At 43.1% G+C, this 22,792-nt stretch overlaps 1 protein-coding gene across 4 annotated transcripts; it reads right to left on the bottom strand.

The window, feature by feature from the left end:
• Positions 1-732: 732 nt before the first annotated feature.
• Positions 733-17,560, bottom strand: CDV3 (CDV3 homolog). 4 transcript variants are annotated; one of them, XM_074900654.1, is made up of 7 exons: positions 16,989-17,560; positions 16,854-16,919; positions 15,491-15,506; positions 14,881-14,960; positions 12,626-12,762; positions 11,446-11,608; positions 6,953-10,363 (listed from the first exon to the last, which is right to left on the bottom strand). In XM_074900654.1, the coding sequence occupies exons 1-7, from the start codon at positions 17,255-17,257 to the stop codon at positions 10,237-10,239; spliced, it is 858 nt and encodes a 285-aa protein (XP_074756755.1). In that variant the 5' UTR covers positions 17,258-17,560; the 3' UTR covers positions 6,953-10,236. The 4 variants fall into 4 exon arrangements, with proteins under 4 accessions (XP_074756757.1, XP_074756755.1, XP_074756756.1 ...); XM_074900656.1 differs by lacking the exons at positions 6,953-10,363; positions 15,491-15,506; positions 16,854-16,919 and adding an exon at positions 733-3,442 and having other exon boundaries at positions 17,033-17,558; XM_074900655.1 differs by lacking the exons at positions 15,491-15,506; positions 16,854-16,919 and having other exon boundaries at positions 17,033-17,559.
• Positions 17,561-22,792: the final 5,232 nt, after the last annotated feature.

The raw sequence follows: 22,792 nt of genomic DNA, 5'->3' as shown, positions 1-22,792 counted from the left end.
CTTAACAGCTTAATGCTTTTTACTATTTCTGGATGTCAAACATCTCCAACTTTCTCCCAGTCCACATACTGAAAATAATGCTGCTAATGCCACGTCACATTTTGAATTACCGTTGTGTTTCACTGGCCATTCTCTGTTCTACCTCCACAATGCTGCTTTGCATTGCAGGCATTTTAAAGAGGTGTAGATAGAAGTAGGTGAGACCTAAGGGTCCTGTGACTCTTGCATTTTTTTTCCTTCTTCCCCATCCTCAGCTGAAGCTGCTATTTCTCACTTTACAGATAAGAAACCACTCCCTTGACCCACTTAGCTAAGCTTTAAAGAAGTCTTGGAGCCACATAGTTCCTGCTGCTGCTGTGAATCCTGGGGGGAGGGCAGAAGTGGGGAGCAGGTAAAACTAGACCCATACCAACCCCCAGTGCAACCAGTAACGTAGGAGCTGAGCATTAACCTGTTCCTGGGCCCTTTGCTCTGCTTGCGCAGGCGTACGTGCACCGAGCAGTCCGCAGGGCCCGGGCGGAGATGGGCTGTAAGCTGGGGGAAGGCAGGCCCTGAGCCTCCGTGGGGAAGAGCAGACACTGAGAGAGCACTGGGGGGAACAGACAGAAAGCAGCCATTACAGCCAGAGCCTAGAACAGCACACTTGACACCCAGCATGTTGCTGCCTGTCATGGCAACTGCCTGCTCGGGGTCACTGAAGAGAGGGGTGAACACAACAACAGCAAGACAAACTTAGAGGTATAAATTCAGTTGGTGCTGTTAAGATAAATTTATTTTCTTCACCTTTCTTCACAGGAAACATCACAAAAGTGCTTTACAGAGTTTGATACCATTACTCTAACATGGGACAAAAGGACAACAACAGGTGTGTGCACTGCACAGTTAGAAGTTGTCATATGCAGAAGCCATGATAGGTAAACCAGGGTAAAAAAATCTACTGACAAAAAAATATATATATAGTTCAGGTTTTGAACTTAAATTATGACTCTAAACATATAATTATATAAATATACAGGCACCATTAGGTTCCTGTGTTAACTGTGGGGGCCACAGAGGGATTCTCAGGAATAGATGGTATTGTACTTGACTTCGCTGAAAGTTTCCGCTGTGCTCAGTGGGCTCCCAGCCAGACAGTATCATTCGTTCCTTTGCACTACAACAAGCACTCAAATGGCTTTATCTTAATTTCTTCAGCTTAAGTCTGGTGGTGAAACTTTCTGGTACATTGTTGAAATTCAGTTTCATATTTTTTTCACTTACAGGGATGTCCTCTTACTATTCTTCACTCAGTCATCTTTTCATTAAAAAAATAAGAATGATTTAGGGTAGACCATGCTGTCCAGGTAAGACAGTTTTGTTTGAGCTAGCATGTTACCAGTCATGCAACCCTACTCCTTTTTTGTAGCTGAACTGTGTTACACTGTGACCAGTGTTACTGCCTTCATTTTGCTGTATTCTGAGGGAATTAGGCTCCTGTGTAGCCTTTGAGGGTCCAGGTTTAAATTCTCTGGAGATCAAATTTACTTGCTAAGCAGTTTTGCAACAGCTAGAGCTGTGTTTGTGATGCTAGAGCCCTGACTGAAGAAATACAGCATGATCAAGACTCCGGAGTTCTTGCTTACAGAGCTGCTTTCTAAGAAAGTGGCAAATAGTTCAAGCACCTGGCTAGAAATCCTTGGCATGGTAATAATGTAGGTGAAAAAAGGAGCTAATACTCTAGGGTGAAGACAGGTCAAATCAAGACACTTTTGCTGGTCTCTGATATGCAGAAAAAGCAATTGGAGCCAATTATCCAGAAAACACTGTCATGCTAGTTTAGAAAGCCAGTTTGCCTTTTACCTAATTCCCAGATTAGAGACACAGTGTGCAGTCAGAAAACTAGTCCTGAAGGTTATGGGGTGGTTAATAAATAACACAATAAGGATTTGCAGTGGCAAGGCAGGGCTTTGGCAAGTGTAGCAGCAGCGATGAGTCTTTTAGAAGTGTGGGAGAGGGTATGAAGTACGACATTCTGACAACTTTCAGCTATTGCTGCATCTGCTCTATTCCCCCCTGCCCCCTCAAAATTAACAGAAAACCTCAGCTCCCATTTGCCAACTCTATAAATCCCCAGCAAGCACAATTGTTTTTGACAGAATACTAGTAAGTACTGTAATAGAACACCTAACAGGTGCATTCAAATAAATTCTGAAATCCAAGGTACATTCTTCTCGATCACATATCCTTATTACTACAAAGCAGCTGTTCTCTATGATAATAGTATTCTGATAGTGAGACAATGCCACTCTTAAGTGGTAAGCTATACATCTTAACAGGCTTGAGTCTTCCCTTACAACATCTGTATTTATAAACGCAGCATTACTGGGAAATGCAGTCAACACTGAAGACTTAAAAGATCATACATGTGTAAATGAGGTTAAAATACAAGATGAGAATGTGAAGAGATGAAACAAACCACAAAGACTAAGCCTGCCCCCCAGTGTTGCTGCACTCATCTTCATCTCAAATACTGTAATTTCAACATCCACTTAGACTAAGCATCGCCGAGCCCCTTTTGGTTGCCAGTCAGAGACCAAGTAATACAGCTGCTTCATCTCTGCCACAAAGTAACCCAAAAACTTAAAACAAATTTACTATGGGGCTTGTTCGCTTGTGCTTGATTCTGGCTGTTGTTTCTAGACTTCTGGTGAGAAGATCTCAAATCAAGTTTTAATGAAACTGATCTCAAGCAACAGAAACAACTCCAGTGAAGCCAGTGAAGTTAAGCTCTGTGAGATCTGATTCATGTTTGTTTTACCTGTTTCTCAATGCATTTGTTCTCTTGTATTGGCCTGTTTTTATGGTTTGAATCATTTTGTTATGGTTATACATTCTGTGGAATGTTATTTTTTAAAAAAAGAACATCGTAACTAATTGACAACATTGTAACTAATGCTTTTCTATAGGCAAATTATTTGAAATAAAGCAGACAGCTATAACTCCTTCAGTGCTGTAACTGAGCTAGAAAGAAGATCCAATACAGAAGATAGGAGACAAGAAACAGAACAGAAAAGCTCAGATTGAGTAAAAGTTAGTAAGAGCATGCCATGCTAATCACTGATAAGAGTGAATTATATACATGAAACTGAAGACTTCAGTACACCAGATGTCAAAAGCCAGTGCCCATGGGAAGTTACTATGTTTGTCAGCACTGGGGAAGATGGTGATTGCCAGGGTAAGCTGACTCTGTAAACTTGGCAATTCAGTGGCAAGTGAACGTCAACAAAAAATAAACCCAAGGCAATGAATACTGGAAAGGCTATAAACCACTCATACATGCTCTGGTGGATTCTGAATTAGTTGTGATCTTTCAAGGGGACGATCTAGGCATCACCATGGACAGCTTGATGAAGACATCTGCTCAATGTGTAGTTGCAGTCAAGAAAGCGAATAAGATGTTAGGCTGTATTAAAGACAGAACAATATGGAAAAATATTACAGCATTTATTTCTCTTAGAGGTCCTAAATTAGTATTTGCTGTTTCATCAGCACCTTAAAAAAAAGTGACACATTAGAAAAATACAGGGCAGAAAGTAGTAAGAGAATGGTAGAAGCAGCTCTTGGTAGCTGGAGCGACAGTAAGACCAAGGTAGTTTATTTGTTAAGAGGGGAAAAGAATAGATGATAGACATCTTGTAAGTAATTCTCCTCCCCACCATGTAACAGGATATATACCCTCAAAGTCATTTTAAGCCACCTACCAGTCTGTTGACCTCAATATCACTTATCATCACCACTAAGTATTCCAAAAAAACCCATGTTATTCTTCAAGGCTTACTATGCAGCTAGTTAAACATTTCCTCTGAAGTAACTGCAGTAGTTTGTTGAAATTTAACAGTAATAATTTTTGACAGAATTGTCACAGCTGATGCACAGTAGCAACTGTCTTAGAGGTGCTGCAATGATAAAAGTATCAGTAAGAGAAGATAGCTGCTGGGCCTCATCCCCATCCAGTACCCACCGGAGGTCTAATTTGTCTGTGTGCACACCACCATCATGTTCTGTGCTTCTATTTGGAGGCCCACTGTAAAAGCTGAGCAATGAACCTTGAAATCACCAGCCACAGCAGACAAGGGCATACTCATAAAAATCATTTTTTCATGTTCCTTCAGCTGCAGTTAACTGATAAAGCAGGGGACAATAGTAAATAAGGTAATCACCTCTTCTGTATCTGTATTCCTTCCTCTGCTACCTATCCCTCTGCTTACACCTCTCAGTTCTGTCTTGATTGTTTCTTTCCTTTATCTGTTTCACAGAAACCTCTCCGTGGGCAACTACCTGTCTTTGTTTCATTCCCTTCGTTTTTTTCCTCCACAGCCTGCCTTAATACCAGATTGTTAAAGTTTTGAAGTTAAGATTACTCTGCATGCTACTTCAACTTAAATGAGAGAAAGGATAAAGAGTAGGACAAATGTGTGTTTACATGTGGAGAAGGGAAGAAAACTACATTCCTACTACAAAATACCACTTTAGTATCCTGACAGAAATTTTCAGGAGTGAACATTTCTAATTCACATAATTTGAACAAACTTTAAAACAGCCACATTATAAGAGATGGCTATCAACTGTGAGCAGGATTTTATTGCAGTCATGGGCTTTACAAAATAGAGCAATACTGATTTTAATGTATTCCCTGTAAAGGCTCATAAATATACCATTTGGGATGCACATAAAATTAAAGAGGAAAAACCAGTTAGAGTGCTAAGCCTGAACTTTTTCCTTACCCATACATATCAAGTCTTAAATAGAATGTTTATTGCAGTCTGTAGAAATGAGCCTTTCCCAGAGTACTATTAAAAGACTGTAATGGAAGTTAATATAAAGATCTTTTAATAAAGATTTTTAGTCCTTTGTCACACCTTCCATCAGCCCCAGCCCTCGACAAAGAACAGCTTTCGCCTCACAACACCCCTGTGAGGTAGGTGGTTGGGGTTTTTTGGTACAGCTGGGGGAACTGAGGCAAAGTGAAACTAAATTACTTAAAATTAACACAGCAGCTCAGTGGAAAACCAAAGCTAAACCCCACTCTCTTGGTCCTATGCTCTTGCTACAAAATGGGCTTGCTTCTTTCCAGTGCACGCAGTTGTTTCAGATGATATTTTCCACTCCAGTACTCCAGATGCTGTGTTTTTTCTGACAATTCATTGATACTGTGATACACTTTTAATATTTGTATTCTGGCTAAGCAGCCCATTGAACTTCATTAACCTTGCTTTATCAACATATATTTTAAGCAACTGAATATAAACCCATGATATACATACCATTAGAAGATGCTTCATAAAAAAGGGAAATGTCTTCATAGCAATTTGCATCAGTGTCTCAGCTTTTTATCACAGAAGTGAAAAGAAGTTTTCTTAAATATGAAACAAGTTATTTCCTAATAAGATTGCTGAACTATCATCTTGGAATTTGTACTCAGTTCTCTCTTTAGGCAAGTGGTTAGCTTTGTTCCAATGCAAAATCCTACCTTCTCTGTCAATAGGTTTTCCTGATTCTTTTCGTTGAAGGGAAAAAATAAAGTGGGATGCCTTCCCCAAGTACTGAACTTCAAACACTTTTGCTGATTTAAAGTCAGATGGATCTGCCACTGCAAAGAGTGCTTATCCGTGCAGCACATCCCCTCCTATCCAACCACTTACACTCCCCTACCTCAGGCTATGCATTTAACAGTACCATCTGGAAAACAGCCTTCCTAATCCCTCTCTTATACCTCCTGTGTTTTATTTGCATAATTTCCACTCCTTCCAATTAAAAAAAAAAAGTACCTTCCTTCCTGTTCTATTTCACTTCAAATAGAACATGATGGAAATACACTTGGAGCTTAGGAAGCCAAACTCTATATACATGATAGTTATGACTTATCCAAATGAGTATTAGACTCAGTTCTGTTTTCTGCCATCATTTCTTCTTCCATCTGTTGGAACTTGCAGGTTCTCCTATTAACCTCAATACAGACAAGCTGATTTAACTTTTTCTGAAGAATTTATTGGCAAATATGTAAATTTCCTCCTCCTTTGTATGTACTTAATTTATATACCTGGAATTTAAATACTCATGTTACTATTTTCTTATATTCCCAAATAAAGCCCCTGTTCACCATTAAAACAAATTAAGCTGAACACAGAGGGACAATCTGGGAACTAAGTTACAGTCAGACAACAGAACCTGGATTGTAGTTATTCACAGAGATTTTTAATTACTCGAGGTGTTTTGGGTAAAATTTAGTTTCTTCGGCCTCTGATACAAACTGGTTGTTTAAAATATGAGGTATTCCTTTCCCTGACCATGTCAGTATTGGAAAGAATAATATTACTACCTTGTAAATAAGCACCTTTTAAGCACACGAAGCCCTGTTATTCTGAAAAGAGTAACACGCTCCATTTTAGTTATGGTATTTGACAGAAAACCACAAGCAAGTTTAAAACCAGTCAACCAGGCTCAAATTAAAGAGACAAAAAGATACAACTATTGCAAAAGCTCAGATAAGCAAACTCCAAGATGTGCAGCCCTATCAAATTTATATTCTGTTTACTTGACCTAAACAGCACAGGTGTCACAGGCATATTGCAGTGAAGGACTTTCCAAGAGCCAACAGATGCAAGTACCAAACGCGCTAGTCCCTGTGGTGTCAGGTCTCCAACATAGTTCGTACCATTAAAAAGTCATCTACTTGTAAATTTTGTAAGAGAGTTACTTTGGACATGACTGGTAAAGCTAGCTACAAAGACAAAACTGAAGGAGCAGGAAATGGTCACTTTTAGTTGTCAATTCCTCTTCATGAGTAAGATTAAACATGGCACAGCTAAATGAGGGGTGGGGTGGGTGAGGGTGAGAGGTGTTGCAAAACTGATTCTCTCCTATATTTTATCATCAGCTCAAGTAAATACAGATGCCAGATTCCTACAGCAGGTATTTGGGAAGTCAACTTTATTAAAATTATCTAGGTTTTGGCATTTTAACATTCCTTAGATACAGACTCTATCACCAAAAACCACAAATCCAGATTGTTCCTTTCCCAGTAAAGTACTGGATATTTAAACATTCTACTAGCAAGTCGGTAACTTTGCGGCTGTGTTTATTTCATTTTTATTTTAAACCAGAGAAAGTAAAACGGAACCTTTAAATTGGAAATTAATAATTAACCCACTGTAAAAGCATGTTACAGGTTAGGAAGATCCTGAACTGGCATTTGACTTCATTTTACTGACTGTATCAAGGATCTCATTTCTACAACTGACAATCCTTCATTTATGGAATGAGTCTTTAACGAGCATTTTGAAGGAATGAAATGGACATTCTTAGCATGCCTCGAACATACGCAACAACAAACCAAATAAAGTTGGACTTCAGAGTCTCAAAAGCATACTGAGCTTCCACAGAGGACTGACTTGCAAAATTTCAGGCATGCAGAACAATTAATTGTTACAAGGAAGATACTGACAACTGGCATTCTGATAGTTGCTGGCAGCGATATTTAACACAAGAAACACTTTAAAATAGTTGAACATTCCGTACTACGGAAATCTGCTGCATTTCTGATTTTTTTCCTTTATGCCTCCAGAAAGAACCTGGAATGATACATTTAAGAAAAGCCCCCAAAGTAACACCCCTAGTTATCGGTAGCTGATGGACACCAGTGACAGCAACCATCCAGAGGCTGGGGTGGTTTATTTTATATTTTTTTTTTTCATTCTTTAATTTAGCAGAGCTACTTTCAAATGAAAAGCAAATCAAAGGTTCATTCATACTCAATTCACAATCTCAAACCAGTCCTATATGGTGGGAGTCAGAAGACACTCTGACAGGTAGCAAACTAAACTTCTACATATAAATAAAGTCATACTAATATGCACTGCTAGAAGCTCTTAAGCAGAGCCCACCTGACCACAAGGCTGACTACCTGCTGCATGGCCTGTCCCTTGAAAGATCCAAATGCTCTGCATTTCCTCAGCTGTCATACAGTCATAAGCTAAAACTAAAGGTAAAGATTCATTAGACTCCAGATTCCATGTATATTTCCATTTTATTTGATTTGAAACTGTTACAGGGTTTTCTTGAACTGCCAGAATTCATGCCCAAAACCTCAAATAAAGATGGTACAATGGACAGTCTCATCTACCCTTCATACAGTAGTAGACTAAAATCTGATTCATGTGCATTGGTGATCTCAATTGCTTTAGAGCAGCAGAAAAAGTGTTTTAAGATTTCATATTTCTACCACATCCAGTGACATGTCCATTTACCATGAATTCCACAGAAATCTTTAGTGACAAATCAACAGTTTTCCTGGCAACAATCTATTTTCAAGGAAGATACATGGCTCAGAGTCCAAGCTATTGGTATCAGTCTTTCAGTGGGGTTTTGTTTCCAAATGAAGTCTCCAACTTAAAGAATAGTCTCTTGAGCCCTCTTTTAATAGCAGCTTCTAGCAGAAGTTTTAGAGACAGTTAACTCTGCAAGGACAAGGCCAGTTTTAGTCTGTGCACAGAAGAACCAGGTGAAACCCCAGCCCTGCTGAAGTCAACAGCAAAATTCCTATTGGCCTCAGAAAAGTAGATTTAAAGCGAGTCAGCAGTTAGTCAAAGGGAACCCAGCTAGGCGATTCCTGCACTATCCTCATCTTCTGCACATACACAGTACTCCCACACACGTAAGCAAGTTTTGTTTGTTCCCTTGGTTTTCTTGCCATTGGCAACTCTTACGGATATTGGGTCTATTTTTTGGCATTGACTCTGAGAAACCTCAACACTGGAGCACGCTACTATTGTACTTCATTTTGCTTCTGGTGTAAGAATTCAGAGAAGAGAAAAACAGTTACAGCAGGACACTTTTGGTACTTGACGGGTTTGGTTCATCGAATCAGTTACGGGCAACATCCTATATTCTTAGTGTATCAGTGCCATTTTGCCTACTTCCGCTAAATTAAGTCAGAGATGACAATAACTTAAAGAAGTCACTGCCTTCAATTATTACTAAACTTCCTGACTTTAAAACTCATAAAAGGTGTTTATTCAGTTAGAGGATTTCTGCCCCCAAAAGCCTGCATGCTTCACAGAAGTAGCCAAACAAGTAACGCTTACCAGCTTTAGTTATCCCTCTGCATACTAAGTTATTTTGGTTATCAAGTAACCATACCCCTTCAACGAACAAATAACTATTTTTAACAGAGGAGAACTTTTTTTCATCTAGTAACGCTACTGCCACATATCTCATTTTTAAAAGATAAATTCTGAAGACTGCAGTCAAGAGTCTGGATACCTCTGTGTCAAATAGAAACTCAAGTCTTAGTGCTTTAGGGCAAGAAAGACAAACTCATGACAAAAAAAAAATCAAAACAAACCCTATTTCACTACAACATCTCATTGTTATTTAAATATACTGCAATTTGATACCAGAAACAAGGCAGGCATTTTTTTGTGGAGAACAGAGAAAAATACTTAAACAGACAACTGAAAATGGCTAATGCAAACAGACCATTCAAACCCATCGATCCTCAAATCTGATACTGTGAGTTTTAATGTGTTTTGTAGTTTCTTCAGTACAGCTATCTAAAAAGGTAAACAAACTACAGCTCTGTTCTACTCAGATAGTGAGAGTGGTGTGGTACGCTCCAGAAGTCTCTAGTAGGCTATGGCTACACATGACAGGATTCCTCAGAAGGGGAACAGAATAGGTTTGTCATTAAGGTCACTTAAATCTTTGTTATAGCAAATTGGAACCAAATGGCTGACTTCTGCAGGATTTCTGACAGGAATCCAGTAGAGCTGGTTTCAAGTTTCAGATGGCCACTAAAACAGCTGTAACCTTCTCTTCCAGAAGTTGTGATCCACATGGTGTCCACAATGAGTGCAGCAAGTCTGAGGTAGTCAACCTTTACGAAGGCTCAGTATCTGAACATAAAAAGATTTTGAAATGACCACTGGCTGTAGGTATCTTTCTGAGCAATTAAAGAACACTGATGACTCTTGTTCAATCATTACATTAATTTGCCCCATATCCAATGGAGAAGTTGTAACATATTATGCTTCCATATTGCAGGAGAACCAATCACTTACGTCAAAGTAGTCTGCGCTTGCTGCAGTAGATCCAGCAGAAATAAGGTGGCATGTTCATCATAGCCGTTAGCTGTAGTTTAGTTACCTTAGTAGAAGGGTTACCAAAAAAGCATTCCTTAATTGTAATGTGTCTGCAGCTCTACTGATCCCCAAGCACAGCATACTGGTTGTCTAGCTGAAGTTTAAGTGCCTGGTTTTTTGAGACCTCATCCCTACCTCTAGTTTTGTGTTTTACTACTTCAAAGCTCTTCTCCATTTCTTTATCCCTAAGGGAAAATAAATGTAATCAGTAAATATCTTGTCACTAGCTTGTGAATTGTGAATTTCTAATTGATTTCCACCCCATCCCAACAAAAACATTATGAACACAGAACATGAAGATCTGTTAACAGAACAGCCAACCATTCCCAAGCAAGTCTTGTAAAACCTTATCTCCAGAATCAAGCTTGTTACCCAGTACAATTCAGATTACAGTCTAATTTCAATGTTAACATTCTCAAAAGTTTTAAGTACATTTATGAAAAACAGGTTTTAGAAAGCAGAAGTCCATTTCTAGAATGCTCACTCAGAATCTTTGCTCAATTTGCACTGTTCAACCCTAAAGCATCAATGACAGCATGTCTCATTTACCAAGTAAAGTCACACAAAAAACCCCCAAGAAGAAACAAAGCTTCTGCTAGGCTGTATGAGTCATTAACACAGCAAGCAGAACCAAAAAAAAAAAAACCCACCAAAACCCCAGGCGAATGGGGCATTGGCCTAGCTATCTCTTCTGTAGGGAAGAAGGTTACAGAAAGTTCAGGACTCAAAAGCAGGGCGAGACTCAAGTCTTCAGCACAACAAAGTACAAAACACTTCAGCAAAACTGGAGGGGCTCATCACTGTAAACCACAGCTCAGACAGCAAGTTTACTGATTTGTATTAAACCCCATTCCTCCATTTAAGTTACTTCCACATCTCTAATGAGAAGGCAGTGTGCTCAAGACATTCTACTCATGCCTACTGACGGTAGTAGCACAGAGCCTCACCATGGCTAGTAGCTCAGGGAACCAGATGCTGTCAAGAGCAGAAATATCCTGCTTCAGGGAAATCCTTCAGCAAGTCAAAGATAAGGTAACTGGCAGTCTTGTTGGGCTATGTCCCATGAAAATTATTTCATGGGAAGCCCTTCCTAGAGTTGCAAAATACAGTTAAGACCTCTCCCAATATCTCTTTGCCAAACAGAATAATTTCTTAAGTTATTTCTTTCCTCTGTGGAAAAATACAGGCTTAAGCCCTAAAAGAAAATAAGAACTTAGACAAGGCAGTTAAAAATACATCTCTTAGGAAATTAATGGAATGTACTTACTTTCGACTGTCTACAAGCTTGGCAGTGGACTGCAGTGATGGGAACTGCGTATCGCTATAGATTTCTGGTGGTCCTTGCTGTGCTCTTCGTGGCCTGCCGCCCTCCCTGGCACCAGGCGGCCTGTACACACCACCAGTCTGGACTGGTTCTGGGGTTTCTGTAACTAGTTACAAGAACAAGATTTAGACACTAGAGTAAGTTTGCATTCATATCTGAAAAAAAACCCCAACTCACAAATAAAAGAATCTTGCAAGTATGTTTTTGCACCTTTTAAACCTCCAGAAGTATTTTAGACAAAGCAGAAAATTAAAATGTGGCTCCAATGTATTGCCTCACAAAGTTCAGGGAAGCGAAACCACTGATGAGGTCTTCATGTTTCCTATTTGCAATTTATTAGCAGCTTACATTTCAAACTAGAGATTTAAACACATAATTATATATTTGGCAAGTCTTTTTTAAAGCACCTCTTCAGATACAGAAGAGACCATCCAAATAGTTTGTATTTACGGTAACAATCTACAATGAAATAACAGTGATTTAATTAACTTTACCTCATTGCCTGTACAAACAAGAAAAAACACAACAGGCCACTTTTCAGTGAATTTCTCAATGGAAGAGAACACTCTGAACCCAGATCATGACTAAGTAGTTCATCACCACTGATGCTAATAAATTGTACTTAAACAAAACTGAAGTCCCATTCCAGTTAATCAATTTTGCAATGTCATGTTCTCTGTACTCTAGAACTGACCTGAAAAACGTACTACTCACCATGGGACCCTACTCAAGGACTGCCGTATTAGACATCAGATATTGGCTGAACATCCACTTAATTGTCAAAGCACTATTTTTTCATCAACAGAAATGCTTCCAGCAGGTATTTTTCAAATTGCAAAGTAGAGGGATCTCCTTCAAAGATGGAATGCTCCCCCCGCCTCCCCTTCTGAAGTCAGAAATAAAAACCCCTCCATTCGTGTTTAAATTATTTGACAGCACTATCAATTCATTTCCTCAGATCCCTTCACGGGAAAATTTCCTCATTTGCTAATATGTCAAACAAGTCAATCAGCATGTGACAAAGTACCTGAACAGAACTGCTCCTTGAGCTCTATGCTCCGAGCAGCCTAATTCAACCTAGGATGTTTCTGACTGGAAAAAGCAACAACTGAGTTAAATTTACCAATTGGTTCAACAACAGGTGCTGGTGCAGGAGCTGACTTGTTCCAAGGACCAGATGATCTGTCTATACCACTACCAGTCTCCTCCCAGTTGTCACCAGGTTCTTCTCTTTTTTCACCTTCATCATCTTCTTTTTCACTATAAAAAGAGAAATGATCAGTAGCATTTTACAAACATAGGTTTAAGACTTGCCACAGATAACACAATCACCATAGCCAAGACTTCACAGCTACTGTACTGAAGATACTAGATTTAATCAGACTACATTAGTCCTGTGTAACCACTGTATTAGTCAACAATTTTTGGCATGCTGCTATGTAACTTGGCAACCGAGAAGGAAAAAATTCTTAAAAAAATACAAATTCAAACTGTACTAAGTCATCAAATAAATCAATTTTTTATTTTGAGCTTAAAGACTTTTTTCTTATCAAGATAGTCATGCATTTGGAAGTGATGAGAACATAAAGCAGGAAAGGGGTACAAGTCCAGCCCATAAAATGCTTTAGTCAAGAGAAAGAAATTGTGAAAAAGTAGTGACAGAAAGCAAGTCCTGAGCTCCCTTTCCCTATAATCACAACCACCTGAGAAACACTCTTATATTACCCACACAAATATAATCTACAAACTCAGATTCTTTTGTAAAGCAGGCAATCAAAAAATACGCCATTTTTAAAAGATAAATCCTATGAAAAAGCATGACTATTTTATTTTGCATAGAAACAGTGAGAGGCTCCAAATAATTTGCTAGACAAAGCTACTACAGAAAGCTGTGTGGTATAAGGGGACATACGTGGAGGGTGAGGCTGTTCAAAGACCCAGGACACTGACCTGAACACCAGCAGGAAAGTGTGAATACAGCAGTAGTTTATAATACACCAAATCTTACTAATCATGATTGGATAAGCTTTCTATATAAGTAATAACTAGAGAACAATTAAAAATACCTATAATTTCTGAAAATTAAACAGCTTTTCACTGTTCATCAGTAACAATCATAGTAAGCTGGACTAAGGACCTAAACACATCACTGTTCTATTTTAAACCACAGTCAAAAGCAGATGCCTACAGACTAGATAGAACAGAGTAAGTATACGTAACACCCCACCCCTACCAGATACTCTGTGTCTTATTTTCAGCAAATTGATCTCCAGAGCTGGATAATTTATAACTTTCTTCTTCCATTTACTTCTCCACTCTCCCCTTGGATCCACTAACTGAATGGTTACAAAATCCCATGGCAGAAGCTTCTACACGCCTGAAAATCTGCCACAGCATCAAAAGCATTCAGAATGCCGGCCTTCGTCTGAAAAACCAAAGTCCTTGCTTTTCAAACAGTACTAGTAGTCAGTGAAGCAGCAGCCCACTTGTTACTTGTCCATTCAGACATGTGATTATCTGCTGTGACACTTCAATGATACAGACAGTCTGTGGACCAAATATGTGCAAATAGCCTAAAAGGACTAGTTAAGGGAAGGGGGGCAGGGGTGCTATAAAAAAGCAAACAACATGTCAGATCTGCCCAAACAGTGAAGAAAACATCCACTGCACTGGTTACAAGCAAGATGATTTTAAGATAACATTATTCTGAACATCACTGATACCTGGACAATGAGGATTATGTGACATTCTCAGTCAAAGACTGAGGTCACGAAAATCCTTTTTCTGACTTGATGAAACGTTTTTCTTAAGCAGGACACACTTAAGCAGACTTAGTTTGGACCAGACTACAGGAATAATCTAATGAAAAAGCAAGCAAAGAATCTTGGATGAGACTCATAATGCAATCCTGTGGGACCTTGTCACGGGACACCAGTTTTACCAACTACATTTTCATTTTTTTTAAATAAAAATGCAATGTTTCAGGAATTCACTCCCCAAACTTGAGATGCTAAATAGATTGAGTCAGATACCCTTACAGTGGTCAAATGAGTCAGTGGGAATTACTACCCTACACCGCGCTCTCAGAGAAATTCCTCCTTTGCTATCTTTATGGAGGAGAATGTTAAGCATTTGTAATAAAAATCTGAGTTCCAACCAAAACAGATAGACCTAGAGTATCAATGGAGATTTAGAAAATAAAGAGAACATTAGCAGAGAACAGTTAACCTAAGTAACCCTGCAGCAAACCTGTATGCTAGCAGACACATCTCAAACCTCTGTTTAACTGGGCTCCGTGGAGGTAGCTCTGAAGAAAAAATATACTTTTAAGACACAGGTAATTATTATACTGGAGAGAAAAAGAAAAAAAAGTCGTACCTTATTTGCATGGACTGAACTCTAAGACCACTATAATCAATTTCTTCCTTTTGCTCAAACTCCTTCCAATCATCCTCTTCCTGCAAGAGGAGAAAAATGTAAGTTGTTACCTTCTTCACACTGAAAGTAGAAAAGAAGAATGTAACTAAGAGAATACAAAGAAAACTAAGGGTGAAGGTGCAGTTGCATGGGAAACTAATCTGTGTACATCACTGGCAACAGGGGAAAGGATTCCACTCCCTCCTCCCCTCTTACTTTATGTCATCTAGGATGCACTTGTGAGCTGACTTTAACTCATTCATTAGAACAGCTAAGAAACACCCCAGCAAAAAAGTCATTCAAGTGAAAGAAAATCACATAATCTCAATAAAAATCCAGCAGGAAGCCAAGGGACAACACAAAACAGGGAACAGGACTAGAACTGTGCAGTCAAGACCAGGGAAATACAAGGGCAAGACCTCTCTTTTACTAACAGTAAGCTTTTATGACAGCTTGAATGCACACAAAGCTATTCCATCACCTATTTCACGAGCCAAACATTTGGAATAGCTTGCAGTGGATTTATGACAAAGATTAATATTGGTACATTTGACTTGTTCACATTCACAACCACATTTACAGCCTTTCTTGTTTTCTTAATGTCTTTATAATAGTCAAAAGGTCAGCTTCAAAACCACAGCAATCTTAGCATACAAAAACAGCAGAATACTAGTCTCTGGAGAGCATCGCTTTAAGGTTTTAAAACAGGAGTTTGATTACGTGTTTGGGGAAAGAAGGACTCACCTAATTGCAGTCAATTTTGTCCTACTGTGTCATCAGCAGATTCTAGCGTTATTAAGTTAGGACAGAAATGGACCAGAAGAGATAAGCAGTCCTCCCATTTTCCTAGTCACAGGTTTAAAACACACAAATCCTAATTTGCAGTTCACATCGTTCCTACACTGTAAACAAAATGCAGTTTAAATATTAAGACCTTGCAAGCAAGGTCTGCCAATGGTATAGCTCCCTTTCTGATGAACAGATGGGAATCCAGCTTCTTTTAAGAGTCCTGTCCGAGGATCTTCTACTACATCATCAACCTCTAGCAGGAAAACTTTGACCTGCTTTAAATTAACAGTAAAAGTAGACAGTGACCTCATATTATTGCACTGTGTGGTGAAGATTCGGTCTTTTGGAAGAGCATGAGTCTACAGCTCTAAAGTCTTTTAGACTTCTTATATCCCCATCTCCATGGAAACCTGTTTCCAAAATAATGTACTTTTCAAATTTAATGATCTTTATTTCTAATCCAAGTACAAGCTTCAGTCAAAACCAGGTATTATTTTACAAGCAAACGAGCATGAGAGCAGCTGAAAGCCTACCACTGACCTTGGTCTACTTCGAAAGCTACTGCAGGTGTCAAGCTCCCTAAGTTAAACAAAATTACAAAATAGAAGAGTATTTCTTAAAATTAATTTCCAGATATACAGCATGGCCCACTTTAAGGCACCAGCTACGAGTTCTTAAGCTTCTCCTGCATTCTCATCGTTTCACTGTAATACGCTACAAAAAAATTACTGGCAGCAAACCCCTTCCTGGCAGAAAGGCAAAGCGCTCGGCGTACTCTGTCTGCAGAGCCAGGGAGATCTTATTGCCAAGGTCCACAGGCCACACGCCACAAACCCAGGTGGCCCACGGCTGGCATCTGATGCAAACCCCCAGTTCCGGCCGCCACCGTGCGCCAAGACCCAGAAATCATGGAGGGCTGGGTAGAACCGAAGTCGCTGACCGGGAACCGGCCCCGCTCCCCACCCTCCACGCGGACACAAGACACGTTTCGAGGCCGGGAGGCCACCGGGGCCGACGCCCGCCGGGCTTCCCTCCCAGCAGCAGTCGCAGCAGCGCCTGCCCGACGGCCCCAGCCCGCTGCCGCCCCGCTCCGGGGCTGGGCCGCCCAGGGAGCCCCGCCAGGCCCCAGGGGGCGGCCGAAGAACCCCGCCGGGCCGAGGGCGCCCGCATGGCCGGGCCGCGCCGCCCCCCCGGGCCGGCGGCGGCGCCCCCTGCCGGCAGGAAGGCGCCGCCCGGGCCGGCGGAGGAAGCCGTGACCCTTCCCCCACCGCCGCCCCGACAGAGCGGCCCCGCTCCCCACCCCCTCCCCTCCTCGCGGCCGCACCTTGGTCGCCGTCTTGGCGGAGCCGGCGTTGGAGGCGGCGGCCCCGGAGCCGCTGCCGTCAGCCGGACGGGTTCCCCCGGCCGCCGCGGCCGCTCCCGCGGCGTTCGAGGCGGCGTTCGAGGCGCTGGAGGCGGCGGCGGCCCCTCGGCTGCTCTTCTCCTTCCGCTTCTTCTTGTCCCGCTTGGCGAAGAAGTCGTCGAGGCTCCTCTCCTCGGTCTCCGCCATGACGGCGGCTCCGGCTGGCGGCGGCCGCTACCAACGACGGGGCGGGAAGGGAGGGGGTGTGGGGGGCAAAGAGAAGAGGGCAGCGGCGGCCCGCGCCAACAGGTGAGCCCCGCGCAGCGGCGGCGCGTCCTCCCGCTGCCTGCCGCCCCTCGCCGAGGGGAGCGAGCGCGGCCGCCTAACGGCTGCGGCTGGCCGGGACCGCGCGAGCCCGCCCGACGCCCGGCGGGAGGAGGCTGCCGCGCTCCACGTTGGTGGCCGCCGCTTGACACGGCCTGAAAGAGAGGGGGGGGAGAAGGGGCGGCCCGCCGCGGGGCTGGGCCGAGGGAAAGAGGGCGGAGCCTTCCGGCTGTGGCGTCCTCCTGCGCATGCGCAGCCGCGCCGCGGCCAATGAGCGACCGGGAAAGACGGTCCTGCCGGCCAGTCGGGAGTCTCCAGGGACAAGGCGCTGACGTCGCGACGTGAGAATGCGTGACGGGCGGGGCGGCGCCGGCGCCGCCGGGGATTGGCCGGGGCGGGCGGGGCGGCGGGGGGAAGCGGCGCAGGGTCGGTTGGAGCGGGGCGGCGCGTGCGCGCTGGGGCCGGGCGGGGCGGCGCGGGGCGCTGTCGGCGCGTGGGGCTGCCAGGCGCGTGCCGGGCGCTGGCCGCCGCGTGCGCCCCGCGGCCGTTACGCTGCGCGCGTCGGCGCACCCCCGCTTCCGCCTTCCCCCGAGGCCGAGCCGGCGGCCGTGAGGGCACCCGCGTGGGGGCCCGGCCGGGGAGGGCTCGCGGGTGCGCCGTGGCCGGCCGGGGCTCCTCGGGAGACCGCTGGTGCTTCCCGCGTCGGGGGGTGGGCAGGCCCTTCCTGTCAGGGCCCGCCGCGGAGCGGCAGAGGGGCAGGGCCGGGAGCCAAGGGGGCAGTCCCCGCACAGCGCTGCGGGAGCCGCTCCCGAGGAGGCGGAGGGGGAGGCCTGCTGGAGCGGCCCCTGCTCTCAGCCGGTCCCATCGGCGTAGGGGGCCCCTCCGCCTGCCCAGCGGCGGCTCGGCCTGCGCCCAGCTCCCCACCCTTGAGGTGAAGTGGCCTTCGCTCTTGGCGTGGACTGAGATGATGCATGCCCGCCCTCCCCCCCCCCCCGCACCGTGGGGCCGTGCTCTGACACTGCCGCTGTAAAGGATGCAAGGAAGTAATTGTGCTTTCGTCTTGGAAATGGTGCGGTTAAGTGAGTAAGACTTGCAACACCGCTCTGTCAGGGATGTCCGGATGTGTCGATGTGAACTTCGCTGCTTTCCTGACTCACAGTGAAACCCAGGAAATACCTGCTGGGAAACACAGTTCACCCTGGGTGTCTGCAGATTGCCACCGCTAGCCTTGGGTACTGTAGTGACCTTTAGCTTTGGAAAAAAACATGGGTGTTTAAAAGTTCACCGTGGCTTCAAAATGCATTGTCAAAAGTTCTGAGGCAGGACGTACACTGTCATGAGTCAAATAATTAAATGAAACTGTTTCTGATGACTTAGCCATCAGAAGGAAATAAATATTCCTACAGCTAAAGTGTGAGCCTAAATGAGAATTACCCATCAAATAAGCATTGGTTCGTGTTATATAAAAGTAAGCATATTTGTATTATTTATTTAGTATCATTTCATGCTTTGTGATTTTTTTTTTCTTGAAATTATTATATATCTGTGTATTAACATGTAAATTAAAAGTTTTCTTGAACTTTGGAGAGTGACAATCTCTTAATTTGTGGCCATAAAAATAGTTAATGCTTTCCCTCCATAATTCTCAGCCTACTTGAAAAAATAGGGGAGGCGTCGCTGTCATATTGCAGAAAGAGGTTAAATACTCTATGTCTTTGTGAAACGTTTTGTAGCTGTAACTGAATCACTGTAGTCGCGTCTTCGGTGTTTGGGAGATTCGTTACAACACTATTTATGTCTGTCGTGCTGCGTTCCCTCTGTATTTCTCTACTACCATTGACGTTCTGTGCACTTCCAGGTTTGATCCCGCCCAGAGCAGGCCCTGAGAACTAAAAATGGCAGGCATAAGAGTTCATCTGGCAACACCAAGAACACCACGTGATCAACGGCAGGAATAATTACTGAAGTAGAAAGCAAATTTAGTAGCTGACTCTCCTTCTGTGTGCCTCCTTGGTGCAGCTGGGCTCCCCTCCTACTCCTGCTGTCCCCTTTGGTTGACAGAAGGTTGGGTGGGAGATGTGGCACAGGAGAGCTGGGTGTGGACGTGCGGGTGTCGTTGCCCCATCGAGGCGCTGCCTTTCCCTTGCCTTTGCACTCCATTACTGCCCAGGGAGCTGACATCCCTCCGCATGGCACCATGCCGTGACTTGCAGGCTCAGCACTGATAATAATATGCAATTCAGCAGACAATTTGTATCCCTCAGCTTTTGTGGGAGATAAGCTAATAATGGCCACTAAGTACAGTGCTGTGTCTGATTCTAAGCTACGCTTTTTCCGAGTTTCAGCAAACATAGTGCTGTAAGGCTGGAATGACCAACTCTGGATTAGAAACTTAATACCTGTCAGGAGCAGAGTACCAAGAAACACTTCAGCTGTTAAATCTGGAGCAGACTCAGTGGAAACCATGGAAAATAGCAGCAACGTTTTAGGCCTCGGAAATCTTAGATCCAGATTTAAAGACACGTTTCAGCTGGCACTTTAAAGGAAGCATTAGTTATGCAGTTATGCTTGGATTTGCCTCCCACCTCTAGTTTTATTTTTATGTAAAATTGTGAAAACGTGCTGATGCACAGTATTTGTAGTTCTCTGCAAATGCATTGCAGTAGCTTTTATGGTTAAGATTGTTGCCATGTAAAATGTTAGCTGCAGAAAAAAAGGTCAGTATTTCTATTTTTTTTCTTTTCCTTTTACTCTCTCAAATTCAACAATCCTTGATACTTATGCAAAGGACATTTGGCTGAAGTGTAGCTCGCAGGCATGGACTGGCAGAAGTAACGTTTGTAATGCAAAGACTATACCCAGAATGCCCCGTTGTCCTGACAAAAGCACACACTCAGCAGACAGCTTTCTACTGCACTGCGTATCACTGACCCGTGCGACCAAACTTTGGCAAAGACGTGGTGCTCTGAGTGCCTCTGCTTGGGTACAGATTTACCCGGAGGACTCCGCGGACTTTGTCTCTTTCCTCCCCCACGTTAGCAGTGCACGCTGCAGTGTGCCTGTCGTGGCATACAGTGCTGCCCGGCCACCGCTCGTCTTTGTCCTGTAGCTATGATGAGTCTGGCTGTGATGCTGTTCCCTGTGCTTCTTGGTGCGTTTTACAAAGAAAGGTGGAGGAATGAAGCACCGCTGCGTATAGGGGAAGTGACGCAGCAGCTGCTCTGCACGTGGGGAAACTGAAAAAAGGAAAGCTGAAGCAAGACTACTGAGAAATGGCATGTACTAGGGAACATAATGGCATACAGCGTGTATGAAAGGTGTCTGTAGATAGTTTGATCTTTAATTGAAACATTAGCTAACAAAGCTGCTTTGTTTTTAATGACCGATAAAATAAAATCCACTCCAAATCCACTCTATTTGATCCACCGGTGAATACCAGGGATCGGCACACAAGTGTAATTTCTGTCATATTCCTCCACATGTGTATCAGAAATTGTTCCTGATACAGTTACTTAACAAACAATTTCTTATTTAATTGCTGCACAAAGGACATTTGACATGTACCGCCTGCAAGACTTTGATCAAAAAAACCACCGGGTGAAGAGATTACCCAACAACAAATTTCCACTCGGCCGGTATTTTGTCTTCTTACTTCTTTGTACATAATTATCTCCATTCTGCGACGTGAAGTTGATAGTACTGCAAACCGCTTTGACATTTGCAGAGCACAAGCAGAAGAATGCTTCATTCGATCAGTCTTCAGCAGATGCCTGCTTGCGGAAATTGGAGAAGTTGCCCTTAGGTGCAGAGCAGCTTGCAGAAGGGTTCTGGTGGAGTCCTTGCCACCTCATAGACCCCAGTTCTCTTCAGAAGCTTAACCCCCCTGTCAGCTTTGGGGTGCTAAGTTTGCTGTAATTCCAGACCTCTACAGCCGGAAGGGAGAAGGGTTATCATGCCCATTTCTCCATCAGTAATTGCCATCTGAAAGCAGGCAGTGGTGGCAGCAGTGCATGATGTTTTGTTGGAGTATTAAATTTTACACAATGCCAGCTTAAAGTCACCTTAAAGATAACCTTTTAATGGTAGAATCAGTATAATAATGCTCGTGCTAAAATGTAACAGTAGAATGAGAAGCTAGAGTACCAGTTCCTAGCTGGTGTGGCATGCTGCTACTCAGTGTGAAACCTGAAATGAAGCATGGGCTAGCATAGAGCCGGCACCCTCTGCTTCTCCCAAGGATGCAGCAGCGTGTGTTCAAGCTGTAGTGCAGAAGAAGCTTTGCCTGGTGGTGGAGGAGGATAAAGTACGCATTTGGTTTGACGGTACAGCTAATCCGACCTAGCCACTAGCTGTCACCAAGGCGTGCGGCCATGCGTTAGCGCTGACTAGTCTCTCCCCCTCCCATCCCTGTGCTGCTGCTGGTACATGTCTGTCCCTGTAGTGGCCTGATTCAGGGAGCTGAGTGGCAGGAAAGTTTCCCTGCATTTTACAGGACTAATTTCCGTTGATTTCACTTCCTAAATTGTTTCCTGAGACACTAAACAGATCTTGGTGCTAACACAAGACAGGGTGATGGGAGCATATAGCAAGTGAGGGGGAGTAGAAATGTCCCTTCATGCAGCAGCTGGCTGTTAGATCATATTATCTGTACCCTCTGACTGCATCCTGAGTCTTCGTAACAACAAATGCCACAGATCCCTTAACGGGAATATAGGTGTGATAGATACTGCAGTACGAGATAATCAGATCTGTTTTCTAGTTTTCATTTTCTTAGAAAAAATAGTTGGAAACATTCACGTGTATTTGATCGAGCAACAGCTAGACTAGAGGGTGAATATATAGATAAATCAGTTCATGAACCTTAGCACTGACAAACTGTTGTGAAGGCCTTTAGTCTCTCATGTTCTCAATTTCCCATCTCACGTGCTTAGATAGCATTCAGGCTGGCAAGGCATGCTGAAGGGACTGTGGAGCTAGCTAGGTAGCTTGCACCAGTCTGTGTAGAAGAGATTTCTTCAGGAAAGCTTTAGCACCTAATATGAAAGCACTTTGTTTTAGAAGGGCCAGATGAGCTACATTTGACTTCTGATGAACTATTCATGAAAATAATCTTTTCAATGGCTTTTGGTCTTTGCTAGGGATGGAGAGAAAAGCTGGAAATTAATCATTTATGCTTAGATGCTTCCTCCTTTTCCAGCCACTTCCCCATATTGGAATACCCTAATGATTTTGCAAGAAAGTATTTTCATTCCAATGAATATATATCTCAGTAGAGATCTAATTTATTTTTTTTATGAAATATGCTGGATCATTTGAATGTACGATCCAGGTTTTGTTGGAACGAGAATTTGGAATGGCATATGAGAAACTTTAAAAAATCCTTCTTTTCACATCACAGTATGATTGTAGACTCCTAGT

The sequence above is a fragment of the Athene noctua genome, chromosome 2 (genome assembly GCF_965140245.1).
Source record: "Athene noctua chromosome 2, bAthNoc1.hap1.1, whole genome shotgun sequence".
Classification (NCBI taxonomy): Eukaryota; Metazoa; Chordata; class Aves; order Strigiformes; family Strigidae; genus Athene; species Athene noctua.
This window is presented reverse-complemented; position numbering and strand designations above follow the sequence as displayed.